This window comes from Rhyacophila brunnea, unplaced genomic scaffold (genome assembly GCF_057557595.1).
Source record: "Rhyacophila brunnea isolate RB1 unplaced genomic scaffold, BYU_Rbru_1.0 scaffold_8, whole genome shotgun sequence".
Taxonomy (NCBI): Eukaryota; Metazoa; Arthropoda; class Insecta; order Trichoptera; family Rhyacophilidae; genus Rhyacophila; species Rhyacophila brunnea.
In genome coordinates, this window is record NW_028233350.1 from 6,601,530 (window position 1) to 6,629,516 (window position 27,987).

Genomic DNA, 27,987 nt, shown 5'->3' on the forward strand with positions numbered 1-27,987 from the left:
AACCACTTTGTGGTAGCTGTGTACATGCCACCATAATACTTAATTGACTATCTGTTTTATTTCAATAAGATACCTAATATTAAAGTTCTAATGGATTTAAGTTTTGTACTATTCCATTTGAATAGTTTTTTGCGACCCAGGTTTCGCCTTTCGGCATCTTCAGGCGCTGCGTACACTCACCAAAAGGTAAACATACTGAACACGAACACATTTGTTATAAATATATTTTATTAGGTGTGTTTATTAGTGGATTTGTTATAGTTAAAAATAATATTATAAAAAATAAAAAAAGTAGGTACATATCATGTAAGAATATTATTGAATATTAATTGTTGAACTGATAACTTTTAAAGACTGATATCATAGATATATCTCATTAGTTAACTCCATTTTTCCCAGGATGGATGATTTTACACCTCTTGAGTGTAGTATTTTCATTGTTTATAAATTACTAATGATCTATTAGGTTTGACAGTTTATTATACGCTCATTGAGTGTATTATTATTGATAAGATATGGGGTTTTTTACAAACACTTCAACTATTCATAATTTGTTATATTAGAGTTCCCAGGTTCGAATCCTGGGTCTGGCAAGTACACATATTGTTTTTCAATTTGTGTATGTGTAGTCAGAGTATGGACCTAATACATTGAGCAAGTGGCTGACATCCATTTCTCGTAAAAATAAAATCTGTTAATACAAACCTCCACTCTGTGGAGGCCCATATGATCCTATTAGGATCGGAGATGTTCAAAAAAAAATTTTTTTTTTATTGGATCCTTGACTAATAGGTAGGTGATAGATTTTTACCTACTTTATTGTATTAATGTATTATATAAGTTAGAGTTAGTGTTCATTGTCAGTACTTTTTTTATTTTTTATAATATTATTTTTAACTATAACAAATCCACTAATAAACACACCTAATAAAATATATTTATAACAAATGTGTTCGTGTTCAGTATGTTTACCTTTTGGTGAGTGTACACAGCGCCTGAAGATGCCGAAAGGCGAAACCCGGGTCGCAAAAAACGACTCAAATGGAATAGTACAAAACTTAAATCCATTAGAATGTAAATTCAAATTCAAGTACCTTCGGTCGATAATATTAATATAATAAGATAATATTACATATAACAATGTTGCATTGTATAAAGATAGGTAAGAGAATTCAAATATTTGTGCAATAAATCGCTGTTAACGTCTTGACAATTATTGCTACTCTATTCTAGACTATTCAGTAGTAGGAATTATTCTTTTCATATGCAGGATGAAGATAGGCCTGGACATTTTCGATTTTGACGAGACGCTGGGAATCGATTTTCTCCCAGCACATGGGACACTGAGCGCCCTCTTCCGCTAACCTGTAACAGAGAAAAAGTGGCAAGCATTCATAAAAATATAAAGTACTCTCAAATTTTCAAATCGATTATAACAAAAGCGGTCATTATGTATTTCCATCGTTATGAATTGCTCAAAACCGGCATTGACATATTAGACGTAAGCACTGGTAACCTTTAAAAATAAAAAGTTCTTTCACACGAAGAAAAGGTACTCACGTAGCAAAGTCAGTTTTGATTGCTGGGAAGTCACATTCAGGACATACGGTGAGATCCGATTTTATAATATGGCATCCCTGAAACACAAACAATAATATTTTAGTCGTAGGATAAAATGATATTCAAAACCGGTAATTTTTTTTCTCCATAATTCCCGCTAAGATGTTAATCATAGGTTTTCCAACCCGTGGTATGAATTTCACAGCCCTGCAATTTACCTGTCAAATATTTCACGCATATTTTTTGACGTCGTCTGTTGAAAGTGTGCCAATCAACACAATGGATCGTTTCTCCACTGCACAACGCATAAAAATCGTACAACCATACTATGTAAATTGCAAATTTTCGATGGTCATACTGCTCATACTGAGGTCAGAATTCGGTAGAAATCATCGCCCAACTGAAGGCTGTATTCGCAAGCTGATTAAAAATGTTTAAGACTTATAGTGTTTTGGGTAAATATGCTGCAGATGCCCGCATGAGCTTTTATAACTTTCTTTTTAGACCAAAGCAAACCTAACCTAACCAAATCTAACCTACACCAATCTAATATAATCTTAGTTTGTGATAATGATGCATCAAAATGTATGAAAATTTCAAATTATTAGATCGAAAAACATCTGCGCCAACAGAAAAAGGTATTTAATATAATTGTCTACATGGAATAAACTGTTTTCGTTAAAAATAATATAAAAGCTCATACGGGCATCTGCAGCACAATTACCGTGTTTTGGTTCGCACTGACACCTGTACATGTTCATCCAGCCCGTTCACTCAAAAACATTACTGCTGTACTAACGTGTGCCTGAAGAGCCAGAATGTGGATTCCAAATTGCAGCAACTGCTCATATGGCTCTCTATGGCTTATTTTGCATAAAAACTTTCACCTATACCTGTATAAGATACAGCTCACGCAATAACTAAAGCTAACGGACCATGCGCAGTGTTGCAGATTGGGTTTTGGAAGAGCAGGCCACCGATAATGATTTTTCAAGGAAAATCATCTTTTTTTTTAAAATTAATTTATGTCAACCACAGAGGATAATTAATATAAATATAATATAGAAAAAAAATAATATGTGATTTTCCCGAGAACAGGCGGACACAAAAAGCATAATAAATCAAATTAAATTAGATCGAGTATTATGTACAGCTATAACGAATATAATTGGAGAGTTATTGAAAATCGTTAAAGAAAAATAGTCAGAAAAAAAACAGAAAAACATAAAAAAAAGTATATACATAGAAAAGACAGGCAATTCAAGAAAAGAAAAATATAATTAAAAAAAATTAATACAATAAAAATAAGCAGTCGTCCAGATACAATAATTAGTCGTGGATTCTGGAGCAACTTAATTTGAAAGAGGCAAGAGAACAAAACAGATCCACTCGATCACCGTGAAGATTCAAGGTTCTGCAGAGTCGAGCCACTAGACAATTGTAACCTAAATTGGTTTTATATGTATGAATGAAGGACGAATACTGACTCTTATTACATTAAAGACACTAGTTAAAATGTAAGACACTAGTTGTGGGGAATCTGTATGGTTATTAATTACATATTTTGAAGATAAAAATAAGGTCAAAAATAGTACGCCGTGTTTCTAAAGATTGGATTTTGAAATGTTTCATTTGGGAAGAATAATTGGGTAGGGATATTGTGATATTGAGGTGATTTCTGAAAGACAGATGATTTAAAAAATGTTTTTGCACTCGTTCCAATCTGTAGACATGAATAGTGTAGTGTGGGTTCCATACTGAACTGCAGTATTCGAGTTGGGATCGTACCAGAGTGTTATAAAGAAGAATTTTGGTAGAAGGTTTTTAAAGATCCTTCAATAGCCTCAAAAGAAAACCCAGCATTGAATTGGCTTTGGAATTAATCGAATCAAAGTGTTAGTGGAACGTCAAAGTGGAATCAATAATTACCCGGAAATTGCGGATTTGCTACACCTCGGTGAGCACCTTACCATATGGTATTTTGGCTGGTATGGAAAATGGACATTTTCACCAGGAAAACTCACAAGTGATTCAACAGAGGCCATTACATGCTGAAAAATTTACTGTTTGGTGCGATTTTAGGCTGGAGTTGTCATCAGGCTGCACTTCTTTGAAAATTATGAAAGAACGACCATTAAGGTCAATAGCATCCGCTGACTTTTTGTGGCGGGTATTGGAAGATTTCGATTTGGAAAACATGTGGTTCCAACAAAATGGGGCCACATACCATACAGCTCGTGAAACACTGGCTTTATTGGGTGTAAAAAACCAATTCATACCAGAAGTTGGATAATCCTATATAAATATAATAGTCATAGACGTGTGAAAGTGATGTCGGTAGGCTTGGATGTAAATGCAGTTGAGAATAGCAACCGTAACAATATTCTCATTCACCCAGCCTAATTGCCGCATATTAAAAGACATACTCAAGGTTAAATTGTTTCACTTCAGTATTGTTCATACGGTTACATGTAAATTGTGCGTAAAACATTTCACCATAGCACAGTTCGCCGTGAGCTTTTTATCGGAAAGAGATGACGAAGATGATGAAGAGATGAAAATTTACAGACACGGACGGGTTCATACGTGGCATTGCCAGTATTTAATCAATATCTAGAAAACTATTGGTCAATTCTGAAATTTGAATACACCAACCAGTCCATTTTGTAATATTTAACAGAATGCGGCAACAAATCATATGTAAAAAAATTGTCCCTTGCAGTATTGCACTTTCACTGATGATTTGAATGTATAAGCTCTACTTACGGTGGCAATACAGAAGGGCAGGGCCATCTTGCAATGCGTGCAAGTGAGACAGGTGTCAGGCAAGTTGTGATCGCAGTAAGGGCATGGAGTCATCATTTCGAAGTCGTTGCCTTCTCCCTCCTTGGGTGGGTGTCTCACCACTGATTCTATCTTCTTCTTGTACTTGGAGTCGATTTGCGATCTATATTCAGGCTTCATGAGGGTCTTGGCGTATAGGTGTGCAGACTTTTTCAGACCAGCCCTTTGGCACTCTATCACCGTAGATGTTAGAATTGAAACAATATCTGAAAAAAATAATGAAACACGCTATAAATAGTGTATAATTAATGAACAAATCTAACATTGCTCGTCTCCCGTATAGAAGGTCTATTCTCTTGAAGACTTGGATGAACTAACATTAGAATCAGTAAAACTATAAATCATACACACTCTAATGCCATGGTGTGGACAATTTTTTGACTGGTGGCCACTAGCCATACCAAGAATACTTCTCGTTCACTATAATGTGGTATACGCCTGAAAGTGTGGAAATGTGATGAGTTGAGACGTGACGAGTGGTGAAAGGAAAGTCGGGATCTATTCGGTGGATTCCAGATTTTGCAATAGAAAGTACTATATACTAACAATAAACAATCAAGAGTAGGTACTGTATGTGATAGAATTATTTATCTGTATCAAGCAAAATCGTGAGATTTTTGAAATCTTGCAAGTTGCACTTACGTGATGGAAACAAGGAGATATTTTCTGCAACTCTGACAAGCATGTTGGCGCACTTGAGATGATCTCCCCTCTTCAAGTGCAGCCGAACCAAAATATAAGAGTGCAGGAACGCGAGACTGGTTTTCATCTCGGCGGGAACCGCCAGTCGGTTGCCTTTCAGCTCTCGGTACATGGTGAAGAGCATATCATGCGCCACTCGATAGTTGCCGTTCACTTGTTCCTGGTTCGCTATGATGACAGCAGTCTTGGCGGCCTCCTGGAATTGTTTCCGCGCCATATACAGTCGGAATAGGTACTTGGGCTCTTTGGGAAAGCCGTCAGTGTCGCCGAGCAAGAACTCAATGAGCTGTTTCGCTAAGTTTTCATTGTTAGACGAGGCGATGGCGTCGATGGCAATCGAGACAGCTTCGTTTTCGTAAGAATTATTGGCAGCCGCCTTCAGCAGATGGGTCATGGCTTTCTGATACTCTTTTGCGTGGAAATAGAATTTACCGGCGAGAAGGGAATTTTTCTCTCCCTCGAAGTGCAGAGCGAGACTTTTAAAATCGTCGACACGCGCATCTGAGTTCTGAACTAGGATCTCCCCAAACAGCTGAAGCTTACCATGCCGTCTGGCCAACCGGAACGCTTCCTCGTGGCATAGCGACATCACCAGGAACTTGATGGCCGACGTGTAATCGTTTAGCTTCTGAAAGAAGGACGCGACGAGCTTGGCGCCCTCTATCGACTCGGTCTCTTGTACTATTTGAACGGCCTCATCGGGATTATTCAGATGGTCCAGATTGAGACGCACGGCGGAATCGTAATCCTTAGCGAGCTTGTACGCCTTCAGGGCCTCGTTGTAGCGGCCGTCCGCCTCTTTCGCTTTAGCATACTGCAGATGAATTTTTGGCAGGGTGACACGAGGCAGGAGCGGTTCTACTTTGAGCCACGACTTGAGTTTGATGAAAAGCGTGGCGGCTTTATCGACAGATCCCGCTCGGTCGTAGAGAGCAGCGGCCTGGCTGTACTGTTTGGCGTTCTCGAGTAGTTCCGCGCACTCGCTCATAAGTTGAATGTCATCAGGAAAGTTGGCAAGGATGGACACCCCTCGGCCGATGTCTCCGCAGCGGATGGAGTTGCGGGCCACTCCCGCCTTGCACTTTTTGTTGTGTTCTTCGATTTCAACATCAGGATTGATGGTTTTCGTGTCCATGATGCTTCTCTCATAATTGTTGAGGCTTTCATGATAATCACCGCTGAAATGATACAGTAGTATGGTTAGCAATATTTAGACATATTGATATGCAGCAGTGGCGAGGGGTGGAGGTAGGCTGTTAGGATTCGACACAAATAGTGCACACTAAACTTTGTCAGTCAAATGTATTTGTTTTCATTGAACTAAGACTACAATGTGTAGTGTTTGTTAGTTTTTAAAATTCAATTAAGCCCATAGAATATAATACAGTAGAACCTTCATTGAACTAAGAATACGAATTGCAGATGGTGCTGGTTAATTTTTCAAATTAAATTAAACTCTGCCTAACCAAACCATAATCGATAAAAAATATTCGTCTATCTATAAGATATCCAAAATTATGTATTATTTAATGACATAATTTTAGATATTTTATAAATAAACGAATATTTTTTGACTTACTATGGTTTCGATTTGAGAGGGTTTGGTTTAATTTTAAAAACTAACAAATGATATCTACACATTGTAGTATTACTACAATGAAAACAAATAAGTATGACCGACAAAGTAAAGTTTAATGTGCACAATTTATGTCAGGATGCAGGTCACAACGGCATGGGAGGAATTTAACCTTATCACTGCCAGCCAATTTTTACTAGGTGGACACTTGTAGGACAGCTATTTTTGGAATAAAATAAATCCCTTAAAAAATATGAAATAGGAACAGAATGATAAATATTTGTGAAAATTTACCAAATCAACATGTTTCTCGAGTTTATCGTAAATATTTTCACACTAAAATGATAAATATTGTTTAGAAAATATACACGAATAGTTTATTCAGAAATGACGTTTATTAGAACCCATCCGTGGCCTGACGCGACATACATGCTTAAGCAAGTTAACTATTTAGTTAAGTAGGTAGTAACTAGTTAGTTAAGTATTTGTGGGGGAGCGGGAGTCAGATACGTGGGAGCTCTACCATTACATCTATCAATGGATGTAAATAAGACTATCTCAAAAAGTGTTACCGTTTTAATCCCCCAGAATATATTAACTGACAATATTTATGATTTGTAGTTTTAATTGAAAGGATAATATAAGAACATTTGAAAATCGTCAAGGTAGTAAATTCTTAATGATATTGAACATACATAATTTTGAAAACACTTCTGAGAAATAATATATTACCTATAACCAATAGAAAAAATCTTTTTGAAGAAAGTAAGACCCGTAGGAATCGAACCTGCATCTCTTGGGTATCGTGCCCACGCACATTGATCATAATGCTAAAGGAGTCATACTAAATTACGACAAATTTTAGCTAAAGGCTTTATATACTCATTGAAGCGCTTTCTAAATCGGTTAGTAATATAAGTAATACCTACTTTGATTTAAAATACAAAAGCCGATCGCCAATGTAGCTCAATTTAGAATGCGCTTCAGTGAGTATTAAAAGCCATTACTTAAGATTTGTCATAATTAAGTATGACTCCTATAGCATTGTGGTCAATGTGCGTGGGCGCGATACCCGAGAGATGCAGGTTCAATTCCTGCGGTTTTCAAAAAAGATTTTTTCTATTGGCTATAATATATTTCCTCAGAAGTGTAATTATGTAATGTTCAATAATTAGAATGTTACATTCTTAAATCTTGTGAATTATTCGTTGACTAAAAAAAATAGTTTCTTCATGATATATTATACTGACGTGAATTCAAGATGTTTGGCGTGATTGAGCTGGATATCGGGCAGACGGTGAGGGGCGACGGTGGTAGCCAGTTGCACTGCTCGCGCCCATTGCTGAAGGGAGAGGCGGAGAGTGAGTTCCTCTTTCCCGCCTTCTCCCGCCCCGTCTGCCCCTCCCGCACCCCAAGCCGCCGCCGCTTCCGCCATACCCAGACACACGCATGCCCTCGCACTAAAATATAATAAAAAAAAAATCTGTCAGACAATAACCAACTGGAAGTTGTAAAATTGCACAGCATATATATTTTACAATAATACGGAAAGGTCGTTTTTTTGGAAATGCCATTTCTCAAAATATATTTGTAATTCTACAAGGTCCATTGTATATGCGATATCCCACTCCTGCATCGACCCTAGATGATCACTGATAATGAGCCGTTCCAAATTATTGTTTTTATTTCTGGCGATGTGACCAAAGAAATGAAAAACTTATAGAGACATGTTTTAGAGAGCATGTCCTTGACGTTCATTTCTTACTAAACAGAGATATTTATTATTGAGTTGCTTCAATCTATATCGTGATTTTAGTTGTGGATTCATTTGTCTCAAAACCCAGGTTTCTGCTTTCTACCACTTATTAAGGGGGGACATGCTCAGCGTACGTCAAAATGGAGCTTTTATGCTATTTTCAAGGCATGATCCTGGATATTCCTTAAACGTTGTAGATAATCTATTTACATAATTTTTTGAATAATAAAATGCCTAATTCTTGTCAAATTTGGGATCACAGAGATTATCAATATAATTTTTTATTGTAAATATTTCACTATAATAATGTCGACATAAATTATACTAATGGTTTTATAAATGCGTTTAAAAATTAATAAATGTAATAAATCTTAACACCACTGCACATGCATGTACTTAAATATGACTATATTCTAAAACATTAGAGCGAGAGGTTTAAAAGAATACTATTTTATGTAATAAAAATACTTTATGCAGGCATCAAATGTTTAAAATAAATATAAAGGATAATAAGGCTTCAAAATTATGTAAATAGATTATCTACAACGTTTAATGAATGTCCAGGATTATGCTTTGAAAATAGCATTAAAGCTCCATTTTGACGTACGCTGAGCATGTGGGCCGTTAAAAATACAATACAAACTTATTTTAAATATTATTTTAGTCGTACCATAAACTAGAAACGTTTTCAATATCCAGCATGTCCTCCAATGACCACACCATTGCAACATCATCAATATGAGTATATACACGAATCGCTGCAAAAAATTAAAAATATTATTAACGCAAAAGATATTCAAGAAAACATTGTTAAAAGATCTCTTTGGCATTGCAGACTCATTTGTGGTAAACTTCACACTATTGTCGTTTGAAACTGCAAGCACTTCAACACAGTTTAAAATTCACTCAATCAGTCAATAAAATATACAGATATTGCCAAGATAAAACATGAAATTTAAATTTGTTATGAATGGATACAAAACATCTCTGACTTTACCGAAACTAAAAGATTCTTATTATAATACAAATCTGCAGACGGCGTTAATTATTGTGTACAGATAAGCAGCCAAATACACCGATTAATCAGTATTTAGAATATTTAAACAATATTATATTTCCACTATTTTTCAATGCACCAAAGTTCAGAATACTAATTAACAAAAACATCACAAAGGGCTCAATCTAGTCGTAGTCTAAATAAACTATTTGATTGACCTACAGTTAAATTGTGAAAATAAAATTATTGTTTGTGAATAAATTATATATAGAGTAACATCAGTGAACATAATAATCATTACGTACCGAACAAAACTTCCAGGTTACTAATGGCCGCTTCGCCGAGCTGCACCCACATTTCGGGAGCATCAATGATGGTGCACATCTCCCACGCGCTGTTGTAACGGCGCAAGCCTTTCAGTTTCATAAAATGGGCGTTTTGATTCTCCAACTTTTTTTGAGGGTCTATATCCAAGAGGCCATTCGTCTCGTGAGAGGAAAGAGTGATTTTATTTAACCTGAACAAAGAGAGTATTTAGCATCAATTAATAAGATCAATTAAAATAAATCATTAACAAATACCGAGACACCATGAAGTCCAAGAGAGGACCAGAGCCATAATTAGAGAAACTTATAAAACAATGTGGCCTTGAACTCATTGTTACTCTATGTCAGTGGCGAAGGATGGAGGTAGGCTGTTAAGATCAGCCATAAATGGTGCACACTAAAGTTTGACAGCCAAACGTATTTATTACTGTATATCATATGTATATTAGTATAATTACAATTTATAGATGGTGTTGGTAAGTTTTTAAAATTGAAATAAACCCTGCGAAATCGAGCCATAATAGAAATAATAGTCAAAAAATACTCATCTCTCTATAAAATATCTAAAATTATTCAGTTAAATCATACATAAACTTTGAATATTTTATAGATAGAATAATATTTTTTATCTATTATGGTTTGGTGGGCAGAGCTTAATGAATTTAAAAAAATGAACCAACAATATGTGTAATATGTCTTCTTAATCCAACAAAAACAAATAAGTATGAATGAAAAATGTGTCCACAATTTTATCGTATCGCCAAAAGTATACCAAAACTATTATGGTTTGATTTCAGGAGGGTTTAATTGATTTTAAAAAACCAACCAATAATATCTGTAAATTATAGTCTTAGTTCAATACAAACAAATACGAATGACTAACAAAGTGTAATGTGCACTATTTATGGCGGATCTTGACAGCCTACCTCCACCTTTCGCTACTGCTCTATGTTACAGGCTGCCCTCGACTTTCATACATTTCTTAATATTTACATCTTTGTTGATAATGCAAAAACTGTGCGCTTCCATGCAGTCGCACTTCTCTCCTCCGCTACCTGTCACTTTCTCAAATACGTAAACAAGTAGGACGCGTGCCGATGCGTTGAGTGTTTTACCAGTTTATTTGTTTATGTAAATATTTCGCTCTTATAAATTTATAAACATGAGTGTGAAACGGAGAAACTGCAGTGTTCATATGGACAAAAATAAATTAGAACTCATAAACTTCACACGTTCGAGACAAAGATGGAAATAATATGGTTAATTGAATATCTCTTAGAATCCCTGTCACTTGAATAGTTAATTCAGTAACATAGAGTTAAATGATAAATACGAAATGAAAATAAAAGTTTTATATAAAGATATTTGACATTGAACTAAATACAAATGCAAACCTATGTCAAAATCTTTCTTATGCACCGATCGATATGATGTTGAGAATGAATAATATAAACATAATGGTATCGTTAGATGATTTTAAAGAGAAATAGTAAGTCGTTTACCTTCCGCCTTGGCAGTGGAGATACAAGTCACCGCTGCACAGCACCAAGGGGATCTGTTCTTTGGGTAACACCGATTTGCCTAAAAATTCAACATGGCTGCCACTCACACACTGATGGGCATAATAATACGAATTTATTGTATCGTCGTTGCACACAATAAATACATTTCTGTCCGCCAAGCATGTGTCCCACAATACATATCTGAAAACATACACATTTATTACTACCTAGATGTGAGATGATAAAAATTAAAGACGGTGAAGATACCCATTGTAAATCATTTCGAAATGTAGATTAATATGTAGCAAACTTCACACTTGTCCTAAGAAGAAGACACTATGATATCAAGGCCGTACTGAGATAAAATAACGCCTTTCATCATTATTTCAACATAAAACAAGTTTTTTTTAATATTATAATTTGTAACAACAATTATGTAAAATCGCAAATAACAGTACGCACGTAAATAATCAAGCAAAATGTCAGCGGACGCATCTTTTTTTATTGACAGGCAATATTTTCAACACTGCCAACTCGGAGAATAATATTTTTTTTATAGTTACTAATTCAACAACCGTGGCCAGCTTTGGGGCGTTTAAAAAGTTTTAGGATTCTTTCGTAGATTCATCAATTTCAATTCTTGACTCCTTCGTTTTGGTAGAGTTCAGTACATGGGTGCAGAGGAAACTATATGTCGCTAAAGATAAATGATGCCTGAGCAAGTCAAAATTATTTTTTATTTTCTAAATAAACTCATTATTTTCCACGCGCCTATGCCTCAGGACAAAGAATGAGGCAATAAAATCTTTTCATTCAGACACGTTTATGGCGTCATGGAAGGTGGCCGTGCACCAATCGCAGTTGCATATACATGACGGGTGAAGAAGGGGTAACTCAAATCATTGAATAAAGAAAATCTAGAATCAATATACATATGTAAATAAAAAGCTTGAATTATCTCTTTTAACGACATCTTTATTAAAAGTAATGTGAAATTGTTACTGTAAACTTCATAACATGGTGAAACATAAACATTAACATGTATTATGGCGCATTGGCCAATCGCTGTAATGCACTAATACTCTATTACTAAATAAATAAATATTGTAATCATACTTACTTATAATTGGCTGGGAATTCTGGAATCTCGATCGTGTTGTCATTGATTGGATTGTAAATGAAGCCATTATTTTTGACATCAACAATAATAGCTCGGGTTGCGGGCGGATCACAAAAGATGGCGCTCAGACCGACTGAATGACGGAATCGAACAATAGTTTTCCACTCCTCCAAAGCGAAATATTGCAAATGTCCTAGCTAAAAAACAGAATTATTTCACGAGTTTCAGTGTTTGTTTGATATTATAATTGAGGCGTCGAGGATTCAACGAATACAAGTGCACCGATGACCAAGTTGAGTAAATTGACTTCATAGTTAAATAGGTATGTGACTCAGTGTTGCCATCTTTTTCTATGCTGATTATAGTACGGAGGGTTAAAAATTATAGTATTTCTAAAAATATATAGTACAGGAACATTTTTCGTCTTGAATCCTTTAAAATTATAGTATTTTAGTATTTTTCGCAGAATTAAAATTATAGTATTGTACTATAATTATAGTACGGTTGGCATCACTGATGTGACTGTAAATACTACATAATTATTTTTAACATTCGGTTGTTGGTGTCACCAATTTGGTGTTCGATGTGTGGGTTATGGTGTTGAGGATGATGATGAAGTCGAAGATGTATGCAGGAGCGAGTTTTATTAGGCGAACAGTTGGTACAATAGTATGTTACAGCAGTTCATCAATACTAAACTTATGATAGGTATGGATCCGAGGTCCGCATCTCGGTACAAGCAGATGTTGGGTGAAGTGATATAGAGACTACGATGGTAACAGACTGAAAACGTATATTTGAGTGACATTTGATAAATCATTATTCGTAATTTATACAGTCGAAAGTAATACATAAACATTATATTCTAGTACATAATTATCTTGAACGAGTCAGCGGTTTAAATTCGAGTAGCTGTTGTAGTGAGTTTATTATTACAGTCATAATATAATATGAGACTATGGGAATGGATATTCGACTAATTTTCCATTGCGATACCGTATTTCATATCGCCAATCAATCTGCTGATCCAGCTAAACAATAAACTTGTTTACCGTTATATGAGTCGCTGAGAAATTATTATTGCGGTCGAATAATTTGATACATTAAAAAATAGATATTTGATCACTAATATACTGACAGCTACACCGTAAAGAATTTGTTGTCAAATGATCCATTATTACTATTCCAAGAAAAAATAAATATTGTTTGTCAATTCATAATTACATAATTACAATTATTAGTATTCAGCTTTTCCTATTATATAAATCAGATGATAAAATTAAAATTAAATAGATATGTCACTACGAAAATAATTTATACACAGGAGTTAATCCAATGTTATCCATTTTTTTTTTTAAATTATACGTCAAGTCTTGTACTCGATTAATATCGGCATACCAATTATTGTTAATGGTGTGAGGTGGTATAGAAATGGGCATGTATGGAGATAAATAACTCTAAATAAAAACTAAACTAAATAACTGACCGCAATTACAAATTCCTTAATATGCATTTACCGTAATGTCCAATTATGGCAAAATCAGTAAATAGCTTACTGCAATTATTATTTTCGCGATATCCATTTTTCCACATAGTCAGCTATATCCGATGATGCAAACTCCATATAAAATAGCTGACTCAATTTTAATAATTATTTCCTAAATATTCTTTTCAAGATATTATTTTGATTGTGAAATAGCGGATCATAATTCATTGGACATGTCACTCAAATATAAGTTCCCGGTCTGTTAGTATCTCAGTCTCTGTATCGGTCCGCACAACATCTCATTCTACCGAGACTCGGACCTCGGAACAGTATCATAAGTATTGTAACATAACTACTGTAACATACTCTTGTACCGACTGTTTACGCTGCAAATAAAACTCGCTCCTCCATACATCGGAGTAACCACCAAAATCTCGACTTCTTCATCCACAAGACCATGAAATCCACAGTGTAATATGAGAAAGGGACAGCTTATAAAAAGTCACAATTGAATAGAAGGGGGTAAGAATCTTAACACTATCGACTGAGGGTACTTGATAGAATTTAATTAAAGTATCAGTATTGAAGAATAATAATTGGGAAGCTGCTCACATCAGTTGTAAAGACGAGAAAGTCATTATTGAGGGCATGTGACGTGATGATGGCTTCTTGAAGTGAGGGTTCTGGAAACAGACAGCTTTCTTTGTCCTCTCGACTCACTTCAGGATGATCTAGCTAAAATAATAAGTTGACATGTCAAATATTAGGCATATTATCTAGGTACTAAAGAACGAGCAGTATCATAAGGGATATTTAAACCGACTAAAACAGCAAGAGTTTTCTTTAGTACATTTAAAATCATGTCCTTTTGCAACACAATTGGAGAACAATAAATATGATTGTTAAAATAACATAAAATAGCACCCACGGTGGCCGCGCGGCTTAAGCGTTGGACTATCACGCCGTGGGTCTCAGGTTCGAATCCTGGGTCTAGCAAGTACAGATATTATTTTTCAATTTGTGTGTGAGTCAGGGTATGGACCTAATAGGTTGAGCAAGTGGCTGACATCCATTTCTCGTAAAAAACAAAATCTGTTAATACAAACCTCCACTCTGTGGAGGCCCATATGACGCTATTAGGATCGGACATGGTTGAAAGAAAAAAGATATTCAGTAAAACTTTCTATAGAAGTGTGTATATAATTGATTCACAATTTTGAAGAAATTGCAATCTGTATTGACCATGATATCCATATTCTACAATGATTTAGTTTATTGATATCTCAGCTGTATGATGGTATATCGGTTTGTCATTTTCCATAATGGACATGTAAAATCAACATAATAATGTTACACCATAATCCGGCACGCATATCTAAACGATATATCTAAACTCACCTCGCCTCGCCTGCTTTCCTCGAAAAAATACACTTTTAATAATTAGTACTTATAAGTAGAGTTATCATTATACTACATTCTGTTGTAATATGATGGAATGGTAGCATGGAATACAAACCCATCTCTAGTCGGTGTCAGATTATTTTTCTATGCGACACTAAATAAGACACTATGTCGAGTTGGTGTGTTATCCCTTGTAAAGAATATACATACTCAGACACAAATTATTTAAGTGTATTGTTTAAATAATATTTTAAAGTGGAATATCATAGAACTACTCTGTATTGGAAAATTACTATCCCTCATAATCATTCGAACCTATCTTTATCAATTATATTGTCAATTTAAAATTGATTACCTACTGCTTGTTTCAAATTACTGTGAAAAAACACCATGAGTTATAGTGCGAAAACATCTTCTTGGCTACGTGTTAAAACTGTGAACTAACATGCTCCGCCCATTTTTAACCACACTTCCATTATAAACTAAGAAGCTTCTCCCATTTAGTCGCGAACAGCGCTTCCTTACGTAGCCAAGAAGATGTTTTCGCACAGTAGTGTTAGGCACTACTTTTTTCATAGAAAAAAAAATACTTACATGAAACAACACACAAGTATAGATACTTATACCATATTAAAAAATAGAAACAGGAAAAATCACACCAAATTTAATCTAGACGTAATATTTTAGTACTAAAATATATTGTGGAAAAACACATTTTGATTATTATTTCCTAAGAAAATGGATATCAAATTTTTACTTTTCTATGATGAAAACCGAAAATATATTAATAGAACTTAGCATATTATTTTAAAAGATATTGACCATAAAACATAGCAGAATGTAAGATTAAATATTTGCGGTCATTATATACCACTAAGATGTTTGTTATAAATACCATATGCAGCATGATCTTTCCTTCGAAGAGAGCCGCCGCATACTCGGTGGCAATCTTGATGTCGCTGAGAGCCCCCGGGTATTGGCGCTGGTTTTCCGACGGTTGCGTCTGCTTTCCGGGAGCATTCTTATACAAGCTGGCTTGGTGAAGGCTGGTGTCGTAAAACCATGCAGAGTCGTTGCTGGCGTAGCAGATGTGGTACGGCCCAACCGCTATTATCAGAGGCTCCACCGACAGTTGAATACGCATCAGTTCAACCGCACCGCTTCCTGAAAATTTATGAAGAAAAATATATGTTCTATAAAAAGAAAATAGCCATCGAAGCATATTTCACAAAACAGTATGTATATATAAGTAGGTAACCAATCGTGAGCTTAATACTACAAGGTTCTAAGTGTTCGTCCTTGAAAAAACAAACCCAACAAAGAAGTAGTATTCTAAGCTACCTCATTGTTACTTTTGTTTCTCCAAGGACAAATACTTAGAACCTTGTAGTTCTTTACTCGCGCAATGCAAAAGCATCGACATTAAGTCCCATTTCTTTGAATTTTATTTACAAATAATGCATTAAGTGTTGCCAACCATGTAGCCAAGTCCAGACTAATGCTGCATCTTCTAATAATCAATCTCCTAATTTACGAGTCATACCTAGTGTCTACTGGATTACTGATTCTACTAAAGCTGCCATGACTCACTACCATAATAGCCCGTTTACACATGCGTGGATTTACTGCTGACAGTATGTATTATTGCGGACATAACAAGAAAATGCACATGAAAACAAGTATTATTGTGCAAGTTGCAAGATTGTTTGCATGGATCAAAAAAGTTCATCAGCTTTTGAATTTTTACGCAATAGCTGGAACTGTGCAGTCGAATGATAGTGGCGAACTTACCGGAAAAAAACGAACTACACCACAGCATTTTGACGTTTACCAATTTTCCCAACATCTCAAATACTACCATACAATGACCAACAACATGTCATGCTAACGCTTGAAGAATGAGATTGGTGAGACTGTCAGCATTTTTCCATGTAAACTGTTATTATCGCGATAGTTTAATTTGCACACTATTCGTGCCAGTAAATTCATGCGCGTGTACAGGCGCTATAAAGCGTCACCGTCAGAAGTGTTGGGTATTGATTGAGTTTACACACTGGTATAAAATAGTAATCGATATGAGTGCCAAAATCTGTATAGCGATAAAACTTATAACTTTGGCATCAGTCTAGCATCTTACCTTTCGTGTCGTTGACAGGGTCATCACCCGCAGGCACACACTGATACAGCGTCCCTTCGGTGAGATTGGTCAGCAGAAGAGCTCTGGTGTTGTGAGCTGAGCAGAGGGGAGCCAGTTTAGTGAGGTACACGGAGACAGAGGACTTTCCCGAGATGCTGAGCAGCTGGCCGTCCACGCTGAAGGCACACTTCTCCGCCCCGCTCTGAGGATAGAACGCATTGCATTCCTCTGATGTGTCCCACACTGAGCGGATTTTTAACCTAGAATGAGGAATCATTCGGCATTCAATTTTGATAATCTGTGTTTGTCGATAGAAAAAAAGAAATACTTGTGTTTTTTTAAGACTAGATCGGCCTCTGACAACCATGGTGGTCAATAACTAGATGCATAAATGCCAATTTTCTTTCTTTTCTCTCGTGGTTGCTGTCAACCCGGCTGACAGTGCTGAAAATCTTCTCATACTGAAGAAAGATTTATGTAATAAAAAATAATGTAAGCATTTGTGTTATATGTAAATAATTAATTGATCCAACAGGACAATTCATTTGAATGTTCTATTTATTCAAAATATGTCAATATTTTTTCAGTTTCAGTCAGATTTGAATTCTTCCTAATACTTTATGATATTAACTAAATCATGACGATTTTTTCTCATAATATTAGTTTTCTCAAGATGATTTTAGGCTAATATGGCTAAAAACGACGACTACAATAAACGATTTGAATATACAGTAGACTCCCGATTATTCGGACTGATGGTGGGGAGAGGCGGCACGGATAAACGAAATATACGGATAATCCGGACTATGGTTTTTTCTTTTTAAAATACTACATAATATCGTCGGTGTTTTGTAAAAAGGGCGAATCAACCATTTTGGCGAAATCAAGATTTTAATGAAAATACAATATGTACCCCACTAGCTTTGTTGTGTAAAAACGGCGAATTTTTATCTCCACAGGAAAGTACTGAAAAACGATAATCGACTAAAATTAAATTAATTAAAATTACGAAATAAAAAGCAAATGTGACATATCCTTTTAAAATATTATATAATAATACCTATTATAATGACAGTATTCTTTCTAAGCTTTATTATAAACTTGTTAGATATTTACAATCATCTACAGGTAAAAAACAAATAAATGTCAAAAGTTAAAAATCCTCCTCCTGTAAAGTAGCATTTTGGTTAATTCGCCCTTTTTACAAAACACCGACGATATTATACATTTCTAAAGCAGACAATTATTTTAAGATGTTTAATACTCATACTCATAACCGTGTTCAAGTATTGTACCAAAATGTAACTTACTCATTTTAAATAAAAAAATTGTGTCTACGCGGTAAATGCAGTTTTTGAATACATCAAACCCACCCTCTCTAAGAGATCACACTCGATCGTGAATAGTTTACAATACATAGGTACATACATTTTTATGTAAATGTATTAATGTCTGTCAATGTTTCCCCACAGCGTCACATCGCCCAATAGAATCCAGGACATACAGTCCAAAGTTTACTGTTTATTTATGATGCGATACAATTTAAAAGTCTAGATGCCTATATTGTGTTCCATTCAACGGTATGAAAAATTAATTCTATAGTATAAAGTATTTACATGCTATCTCCACATGTGGCCACCTCTCCGAGAGTGTGTGATATTGCCAGATCCAGCATCGAGTCCTTGTGATTCTTCACTTGGAACAGCTCCTGCCCCACCTCTTTGATGTGTGTCGATATGGCGATGAGGATGCCCGCACTGAAGCCGATCAAAATGTAGCCGTCACCGAACCACTTGTACGTCACGATGGAGCCATACTTTTGCTGGAATGCTAATTCGATCGGGTTCTCCGGATCCAGCAAGTTGTATAAGTAGAGGGTTCTTTTTCCGACAACTAGACTGATCTGTAATAGAATGAGTAACATGATCATAGTAATCACAAAACCTATATCATAATTTATTACACTATTCTAACATGTCACGGCCGCCAACTCAATTTATAGTTACCCGCGAACTGTCAAATATTGAGTGGCGAGTAGAAACGTATTTTTTTTAATACATACTGCAAAGATATATAATATACAAAGATTATATAATAAAATTGAAGGTTATGGTTATATGTTCAATTCTTGTTTGACGTTTCAATACAAAATTTCAGGGTTCGGGTGCAAAAATGTGGTCCTACTGCATCTGCGCAGTAGAGCGATAGTAGCGACCTCCCGGTAAAAAAACAAACTACTCAATACGTCCTGTCAAAATAGTACCAAAAATGACGGTTTCAACTCGCTAGCTTGTTGGCTTCTGAGCGAGTGGAAAGTTTTGTGTGTCATCATCGCAATCGCACTAGCTGTCTCGCCCGCTTTTAAATTCGCCAACAAGCAGCTTGTAAAGTAACTCAATGTCATTGAGGCTTTAGGAAATTGCTTGTTTTCTATTATTTTCCAATAATAAATACAATTTATAGACTTAAGTATTTGATTAAGTATGCCTTTGTTGGAAAGTGGTAAAGTGTCCACTTAAGAAGTCGTGGGTCACGTGATTGACATGAATTCACATGATATTTTTCAAAATGTGTGTGAATCTAGACTGTACACATAATAGGTTGAGGAAGTGGCTAATATTTATTTCTCGTATAGAAGTCCCCCCTCTGCCGTATAATTATTAATGGTGACTAACGGTGTTCTCTCCAGCCACTCTTTCGTCAGTTTTCATTTCAGAGAATTGCAAATCGCTCGGCTGATCTCTGAGGGAAACGATCCTCAAGGTGTCCCCCTCCGAGTTGCTGATGGACAGAGTCTTGTCTTCGCCAACGAGGGCCAGAATGTTATCGCTGTTCCACGCACCGCACGTCACCTTTTTCGTATGTTTCCCAATCACTGGAATGCGTCTGAAACACAGAGTTCAAACTATTACAAGAGGGAGCCTTATGAACTTTTACTATTACAACATTTTTAGTGCGGCTGTTTAGTAGCTACAGAAAAATTTATATTTTGTACATTGGTGCGTTGAAACATCCCACAGGGTATTTTGATCTTAACATTCTAAATAATGATAGTTCGGTGTATTTAGTTGCCTATCTACCTACATACATACAATAATTGACAAGGTCTGTCGTTTCAAAGGAGTTATATCGGTAATAGTAACTACATTTGCATTTACATTTCCATATAATGCCAATGTTTTTGTTTCGGAATAAGTTGATCATGTTTCGTGTATGATATATAGTCAATGTATGTAGTAATTTTTTATTTTGGCAATATCTTATATAATAATCTATGTAAGTTCAATACCGCGTATGAGCCAATATGCTCAAAATACGTATTTTTGGCGCTCTCGGTTAAATGGCAAAAGCCGCATTGATTGGTGCATTCAAATTTTAAAATTGACACATAGACTACTTGCACTTGGTTAAAATCAATACTGCATATGAATTATCCATACTAAAGAAGCAAGCAAAACCGCGTATATCCCTGATCCCATTCAGCGGACGAGCGGAGAGTTGCGGCAATACCGCATAAGGTCCAACTGATTTACAAAATAATCATATGGCAATTAATTTGCACAGACGCACACGATGGTAAAAATATATTTTCTAATATAAAACAGGAAGACACAATAAACTGCATTTAAATTTATTTTTTATCTTTTTTATTTACGAAATTGCAAGGTTTTCTGACCCTCCTGAACATTTTGACAAATGTTTCTTCCGCGGTATTGAACTTACATAGACGATATAATGATTCATGGTATTGACTGTCCAACTGACTTTTAAATTGTGTTGAAATTCTCTGATTTTTCATGGATGCAAGTGGTAATAGTGTAAAGTTTGCTATAAATGAAACCGTTATGCGAATTGAATGCAACAAATGTAACTATTGGTAATCCATGTGCAGCTTCACCTTCGTATATTTGGGCTCCATCCTCATCTTTGATCTAAAATAGAATTCATTGATTGTTTTTTTGAAGTTATACTTCTATAGGCGCGTTTGGAAAATCAGATCATAGTGTATTTTTGGCGGGTGACATGTAACACATAATATATTTTTTCACATGAAAAAAATCGCACTCGATTGGATTCCAACCACGATTGTTTGGTTATCAGCCGAACACACTGCCTTTACGCCACAGTATGATAATGCAATCGTGATGATTATACAGTATAATATTATAGTTTAGAATTGTTCCGTTGCCTAAGCAGCGAATTTATGTACGAAGAATTGTTCCGTTGCCTAGAAAACGAATTTATTATTGTTGGCCAAAATGAAATAAAAACAACGAGAAATAATTTATTTAGTGATATAAGTTAAAGTGTCTAGAAATGAACCAGCAGCACTCCAATAAGCGGCCCTCCTTTATTCTAGTTTTCATTGATATGGCGCTATTAAAACGTCAATTCTATCATATATCATACTTTATTATTTGACAGATCTGAAACATGATGTCTCGCGCAATGGTGTGATCATAGCCGACCATAGTGACCATAGAATAAGGAGTATAGATTATTTTGCTTGGTGAAAAATATTCTTTCGCGTTGTGAATTGTACCTACTCCTTTTTATATGTGATTAGCAGTCAAACCTAAGCTTAATATTTTTAAGTGTGATAGGTACATTACTTTTGTTTGATATTACATATTTAGTTTATGTGAAAACTATTTTCTAACTGTTTGAATATTTTTGGTTGATGTGAATTTTGACTAATGCGGTGTGCGATTATTTTATTTTGTTACGCCAAAGAAGTATATATATAGTATATCTTCTAACGAGCGTACATAAGTACACACACCGATTTTTTTTCTTTCAAAGAATAGACTTAAAACATAGAGATGTAGAATCAGAATTATGAATCGTGCAATCGGTGATATTTGAAAAGTGAAAGTTTGCCTGTCACACATAAAACTGGAAGCTTTAATAGTAGAAGAATAAAATGGATAATTAACACACTGATAATAAATTATACTGACGAATGATGATATTTTTTATCACACCGGAAACAGACAGAGATAGTAAAATATCATCTCAGTTTCATTATCAAATAATTGTATTAACTTTAGAAAAGATATGGTCATCGTATTCTTACTATAACTATGTTATTTGTTAAATAGTTTAACCCTTAATTTATTTTAGTATCGTAGAATCGATAGCCGTGAAAAAAAATATTTTGTACATTGGCATATTGTAAAATGTCAGCTATATGTGAGACATACTGATGTTTGTGTTAGTTATATGATTTTCCATCTATACATTCTAAATAATGATAACCTTTTGCAAAATTCTAATACTAATAGCGCCTGTATTCATTGCACCAATAGTGTGTATTTTAAACTATCGCGATAATAACTGTTGACACGTAAAAGTGCTGACTATCTCTCCAATCTCATTTTTCAAGAGTAAGCGAGACGCGATGTTGTCATTTCATGGTGCTATTTGACAGGTCGTGAAAATCGGTTAACCTCAAAATTAGTTTCTGCGCGGTGTAGTTTGTTTTTTTACCGGCAGGTTCGCTACCATCGTTCTACTGCGCAGGCGCATATATTTCAAGGTCCAATTGTCGTGTGAAAATTCAGAAGCTTCTGAACTTTTTTGATTCATATCTTGCAATTTGCATGATAATACATGTTTACACGTGCATTTTTTTGTTGTGGCCAAGATAATACGAACTGTCAGCAGTAAATCCATGCAAGTGTAAACGGGGTATTTTGCTAGGTGTTTTTGCCTCTGGCAAATGAATCTCAAAACAACACAATGAGAAATGACTTGCAGCTGATTTAGGTTTTCTTCAACATCGTGAATATATTCTATTCAATATGGTCCTTAATTAGTGAATTGATGCATTCAACATATTGTGTGAAAATTCTTTCACATTTACGGCTACATGATAGTCAAACAACGTTATGTTAATCTTTTCTAATTTGTTATTAAATCGTCAGTAAAGTTTAACGCTAACTACATAAGTTACCCTTGTTTTCATATTTTTTAAAAACTATCCCTATAAATTTTAACACCATCATAAGCAAGATAAATGTACAATACACAATAAAATTACAAAATAATAACATTAGGTTTTAAATAAACATTTCCCTTGTTGAGTTACAAGAATCTAAAATAACGATTTTTGGCTCTCCTGTAAAGTTGCACTTTTGTAGATAGTGTTGTTTGACACTAAGCCCTCGAATTACTATGGACCTTACTTGGATGTTTGATGGTTGTAGAATGTCACATTGCCTCTCTGCGTTCCAACGGCGAGTATGGGCTCCTGCTTTGCCCACGCTATGCAGGTGGGGGCCTCTCGGAGAAGCGTGTCAATGGTGAGGCGTTTTTTCAGGTGGCATTCCCAGATGATAACGGATGAACTGGACGGTGTTACGATTGCAAGAAGGTCTCCGTCATTGTCCCATTCCATATCACAGCAAAGTCTATTACATATTAAAAATAACTAATCAGTAAGTTGTAAAGCATACACCCCCATGTTACCACGTAAGATAAGAATGCATTCTAATACAAATTAACTTCAAGGTTAATAGTTAATTATAATAATTAGATTTATGTACAGTAATTCTTTAAACAGTGGTATATATCAGTGGCGAAGGGTGGAGGAAGGCTGTTAAGATTTGACATAAATAGTGCACAGTAAACTTTGTCAGTGATACTTATTTGTTTTCATTCAACTAAGAATACAATTTCCAGATGGTGCTGGTTAGTTTTTAAAATACAATTAAACCCTGCCTAAAACAAACCACAATATTATAGGTATGCTATCGGCGATCCGATAAAAATAGTGCACACTTTTTCAGACATACTTAATTGTTTTCGATGAATTAAGAATATATAATATTACACACATTGGTTATTTTTTTAAAATTCATTAATGGCCCACGTGCGCCACTTATGTCAAAATGAAGGTTTTATGGTATTTCCAGAGCATAATAATGGACATTCCTTAAATTTTGTAGATAATCTATTTATATAATTTTGAAGCCTTATTATCCTTTATATTTATTTTAAACATTTGACGACTGCATAAAGTATTTTTATTACATAAAATAGTATTCTTTTAAACCTATCGATTTAATGTTTTAGAATATAGTCATATTTCAGTATATCCATGTGCAGTGGTGTTAAGATTTTTTAGATTTATTAATTTTTAAATGCATTTCTAAAACCATTAGTAAAATTAATGTTAACATTATATACCTAGTGAAATATTTACAATAAAAAATTATATTTTATAATCTCTGTGATCCCAAATTTGACAAGAATTAGGCATTTTATTATTCAAAAAATGGGCACGATTAACATATTGATAGCTCAGAGGGTTAACTTATTTTTTCCACGAGATGGAGCGACAACTTTACTTATTTCACGAACCGGAACGGCGCTCTGGTCCATTTATGGCCCTGCGCAGAATAGCTCAAAAGCCAGCTTATTTTGATATACCGATTCCGATCTTTATTTATAACGAAAACATCATCAAAAGTGATGGAAAGACCTATAAAATTGCCAGTCAAAATAGTTATAGCATTGTTAAAACTTTCAAAATTAATTGCTATCAAAAAACTGAGTGTTTAATGGGTACATGTGAAAGAAATGAAACTAACTGATTGTTTATTGTCATTTTTATAATCGTCAAGATTGTCATTATTATCAGTACCCATATGGCAACTGTGTACAGAATTCTCGCATTCAATTCGTCCGATCTTCACTTCCACTAAGATTCTTCGTAAATAAATATTCATCAGTTACAAAGACTTCATGAAATATTAGTCTACGTAAAAGACATAATAGCCAAAGTAGATAATCGGGCGTATCCCAAGGCACAAAAGGTGATGCATCTGCATTTGTTCTGGGATTGTTTCAGAAGCAACTATCCAAGACTTTACATGATTTGTCATGTACTCTGGTGTGCTTGATGAGTATATTTTTAAAACAGCTCGTAGAATGGTACAATAGTAATTTGAAAGAAAAGCGGTCGCAAATGAGACGGTTTTTGTCGGGACTGAGTAAGTGGAATATCCAGCTGTTTAGCCTCCTGAATCATTACAAAGACTGCCTATTGGAGGGAGGAACGCATTTGGATAATCCTCCTTCCAAGACATCTAATCATTGTCGTAATTGCTATTTTCCTTTCTCTGTCAATTTCCCAATTTCCAGTATTTGCATAATAAATAGGTACCTACTCATAATCAATTGATTTTTTGTATGTCAGGGTAAATGTCAAACAATCATCATCATCAACATTACAACCAAATGAGGTCCATGATAACCTCCAGGAAACGTATCCACTCCATCACATTAGCTTCAAGGATGCTGTGTTTTTCAACACAGACTATCCACCGTAGGTTTTCCAACTCTCCTTTTTTTTCTGGTCTGTTGAGACATGGCCTGACCTACGGGATAGTTTGCCGTTGTACCTTCCGCATCACATGCCATCTTACTTGCATATGGCTTCCTTTCAAAGATATCCAGTTTCCTGCCATCTTTGTTAAACGTTAAATAATAGTACGGAAATTTTACAACTTGTGTAAGGAATTAAAGATAGGTTTTACTGGCTTATAAAGGAGGGAAATAATTATTATTGATTAGAAATAATAATAAGCAACAGTTCAATAAAATTAATAAAATCACCCTGGAAGCTTGAGCCTCTCTTGAAGTTGGCCATATCTGTTGAAAATGGCAACACTGGAATCAGTTCCAGTGGTGGCCAACAGCGACCCGACATTTCCTCTCTGCCAACGTAAGTAAACATCTCCAGAGCCGTGGGGTTGTTCGATATGAAATATTAACTGCAAAATCGTATTTTAAAAGTTAGCTGGGTAATTATGCCGCAGATGCCCGCATGAGCTTATATAATTTTTTTTTACGAAAACAGTTGGTAGCCAACAGTTAAACAGTAACCAGCGGCAAACACACTTTGAAAATAGCCGATATACTTGATTATTTGTTAGGTTGGGTTAGTTGAGGTTGTATAAGTTAGGTTAGGTTAGGTTTTCATTCTTGAGTTCATGAATTTTGCCCAAAATCGGCTATGACAATTAGCGCGGTTCCTGCCTGGCTTCCCCATAACCGACTTGTACCAAACAGTTTATTCCACGTAGACAATTATATTAAATACCCTTTTTTGCCGGTGCAGATGCTTTTCGATCCAATAATTGTTAATTTAAAATTTGAAATTTTTATACATTTTGATGCATCATTATCACACACTAAGATTATATTAGGTTATACAGTCGAACTTAATTATTACGAGGAAGATGGGACTGACTGAATATGCTCGTTATAAGCGTTACTCGTTATATCAGAGAATAGGTACTTTTAAATGAGCGGTCACATAACAAAAAAAGTCGCCATTCAAACAAAAATACATAATTAGAATTTTTCCCCAAAACAAGCATGGCATTCATAAACTACAAAAGAAGTTATTTATTGTAATGAACGCTGGTAGGTACCTACTTACTTCACAAACCTTGGATTTTTTTCAACCATATAATATTATGTAGATACTTTTTCAATCATGTCGGCGAAAATAACAATTAGGTAGGTACTTAGTGTCATAAACGTAATCCGAACTCGGCGGCATCCTGTCCGTCGGATTTTATTGCTTAGGGTCGAATTTTTTTTAAATAATCCACATTAACAGTTTTAAGAAAAAAATTGACGATATTTTAGCTCGGTATATCCGATAAGGAGCTCGTTAATAAAAGTGAATAAATGTATGGAAAAAATCATAAACTAAAATGCCAATGAATGTTTCCTCATTACATCCGAGATCTCGCTATATCCGTGATCATAATAACCGAGCTCGACTGTATTAGGTTGGGGTAGGTTAGGTTAGGTTATGTTATGTTGGGTTTGATCTAAAAAGAAAGCTATAAAAACTCACGCGGGCATCTGCGGCACATTTACCATTAGCCGAATGCGCAAAGAAGTTATCGATTTTGAAAATTCAACAGAATGTGAAATATTAGGTTATTTTTTGAGAAATTGTTTAAAAAAAGATTGTTTCCAATCAGTGTATTTAAAACAAGTTACTTTGAATGCGGGTTCTGAGGCTCTCTTTCACACTATATCGTCCCTAAAACGACTCAAAAGAAAAGAATCTAATCGGAAAACCATTTTACTTTATGGGTAGGTATCTAAGTGTAAATATTTATTATAAATGCAGGAGTGTTATTTTAAGCTAATTACGGAAATATTTCCTGTACCTTGGGGGACTGCATTTCACCTTTCTATTATATTGTTTTGAAAATTAAAATAGAACATAACAGCCATTTGTAAACAATTGTGATTAACCTTGACCTTTAAAAAAATGACAGCTGTCTATGGGTAAAAAGATTTCAAAGACTACAGAAATTAATTGTTATATTGTATAATGTTGGATACTTGATCATTAATGAATTAGCATAGGTAGGTACAACACACAAAGATGTCGAAGAAAACCTTTTTCTAATAATTAGATCTTTGAGAATGTCCATTTACTTGGATCACCCAATGTTAACATTTCAACTTTTTTTGGGTGCGTTCGCTAGTGCACGATTTTTTTTCGTTTGTGCACCTATAATAACCGAAAAATTCCAATTTCAAAT

At 35.0% G+C, this 27,987-nt stretch overlaps 1 protein-coding gene across 1 annotated transcript; it reads right to left on the minus strand.

Annotated features, from left to right (window-relative positions):
* Positions 1–775: 775 nt before the first annotated feature.
* Positions 776–27,697, minus strand: Oseg6 (intraflagellar transport protein Oseg6). Its single transcript, XM_085958692.1, has 17 exons — positions 27,607–27,697; positions 26,030–26,187; positions 23,596–23,820; positions 20,083–20,293; positions 19,024–19,310; positions 17,408–17,667; positions 16,166–16,434; positions 14,482–14,604; positions 12,384–12,580; positions 11,264–11,464; positions 9,741–9,952; positions 9,109–9,196; positions 7,933–8,142; positions 5,047–6,284; positions 4,327–4,610; positions 1,561–1,637; positions 776–1,365 (listed from the first exon to the last, which is right to left on the minus strand). Exons 1-17 carry the CDS (start codon positions 27,619–27,621, stop codon positions 1,239–1,241), a joined length of 4,182 nt encoding a protein of 1,393 aa, XP_085814818.1. The 5' UTR covers positions 27,622–27,697; the 3' UTR covers positions 776–1,238.
* Between the last annotated feature and the right edge of the window lie 290 nt (positions 27,698–27,987).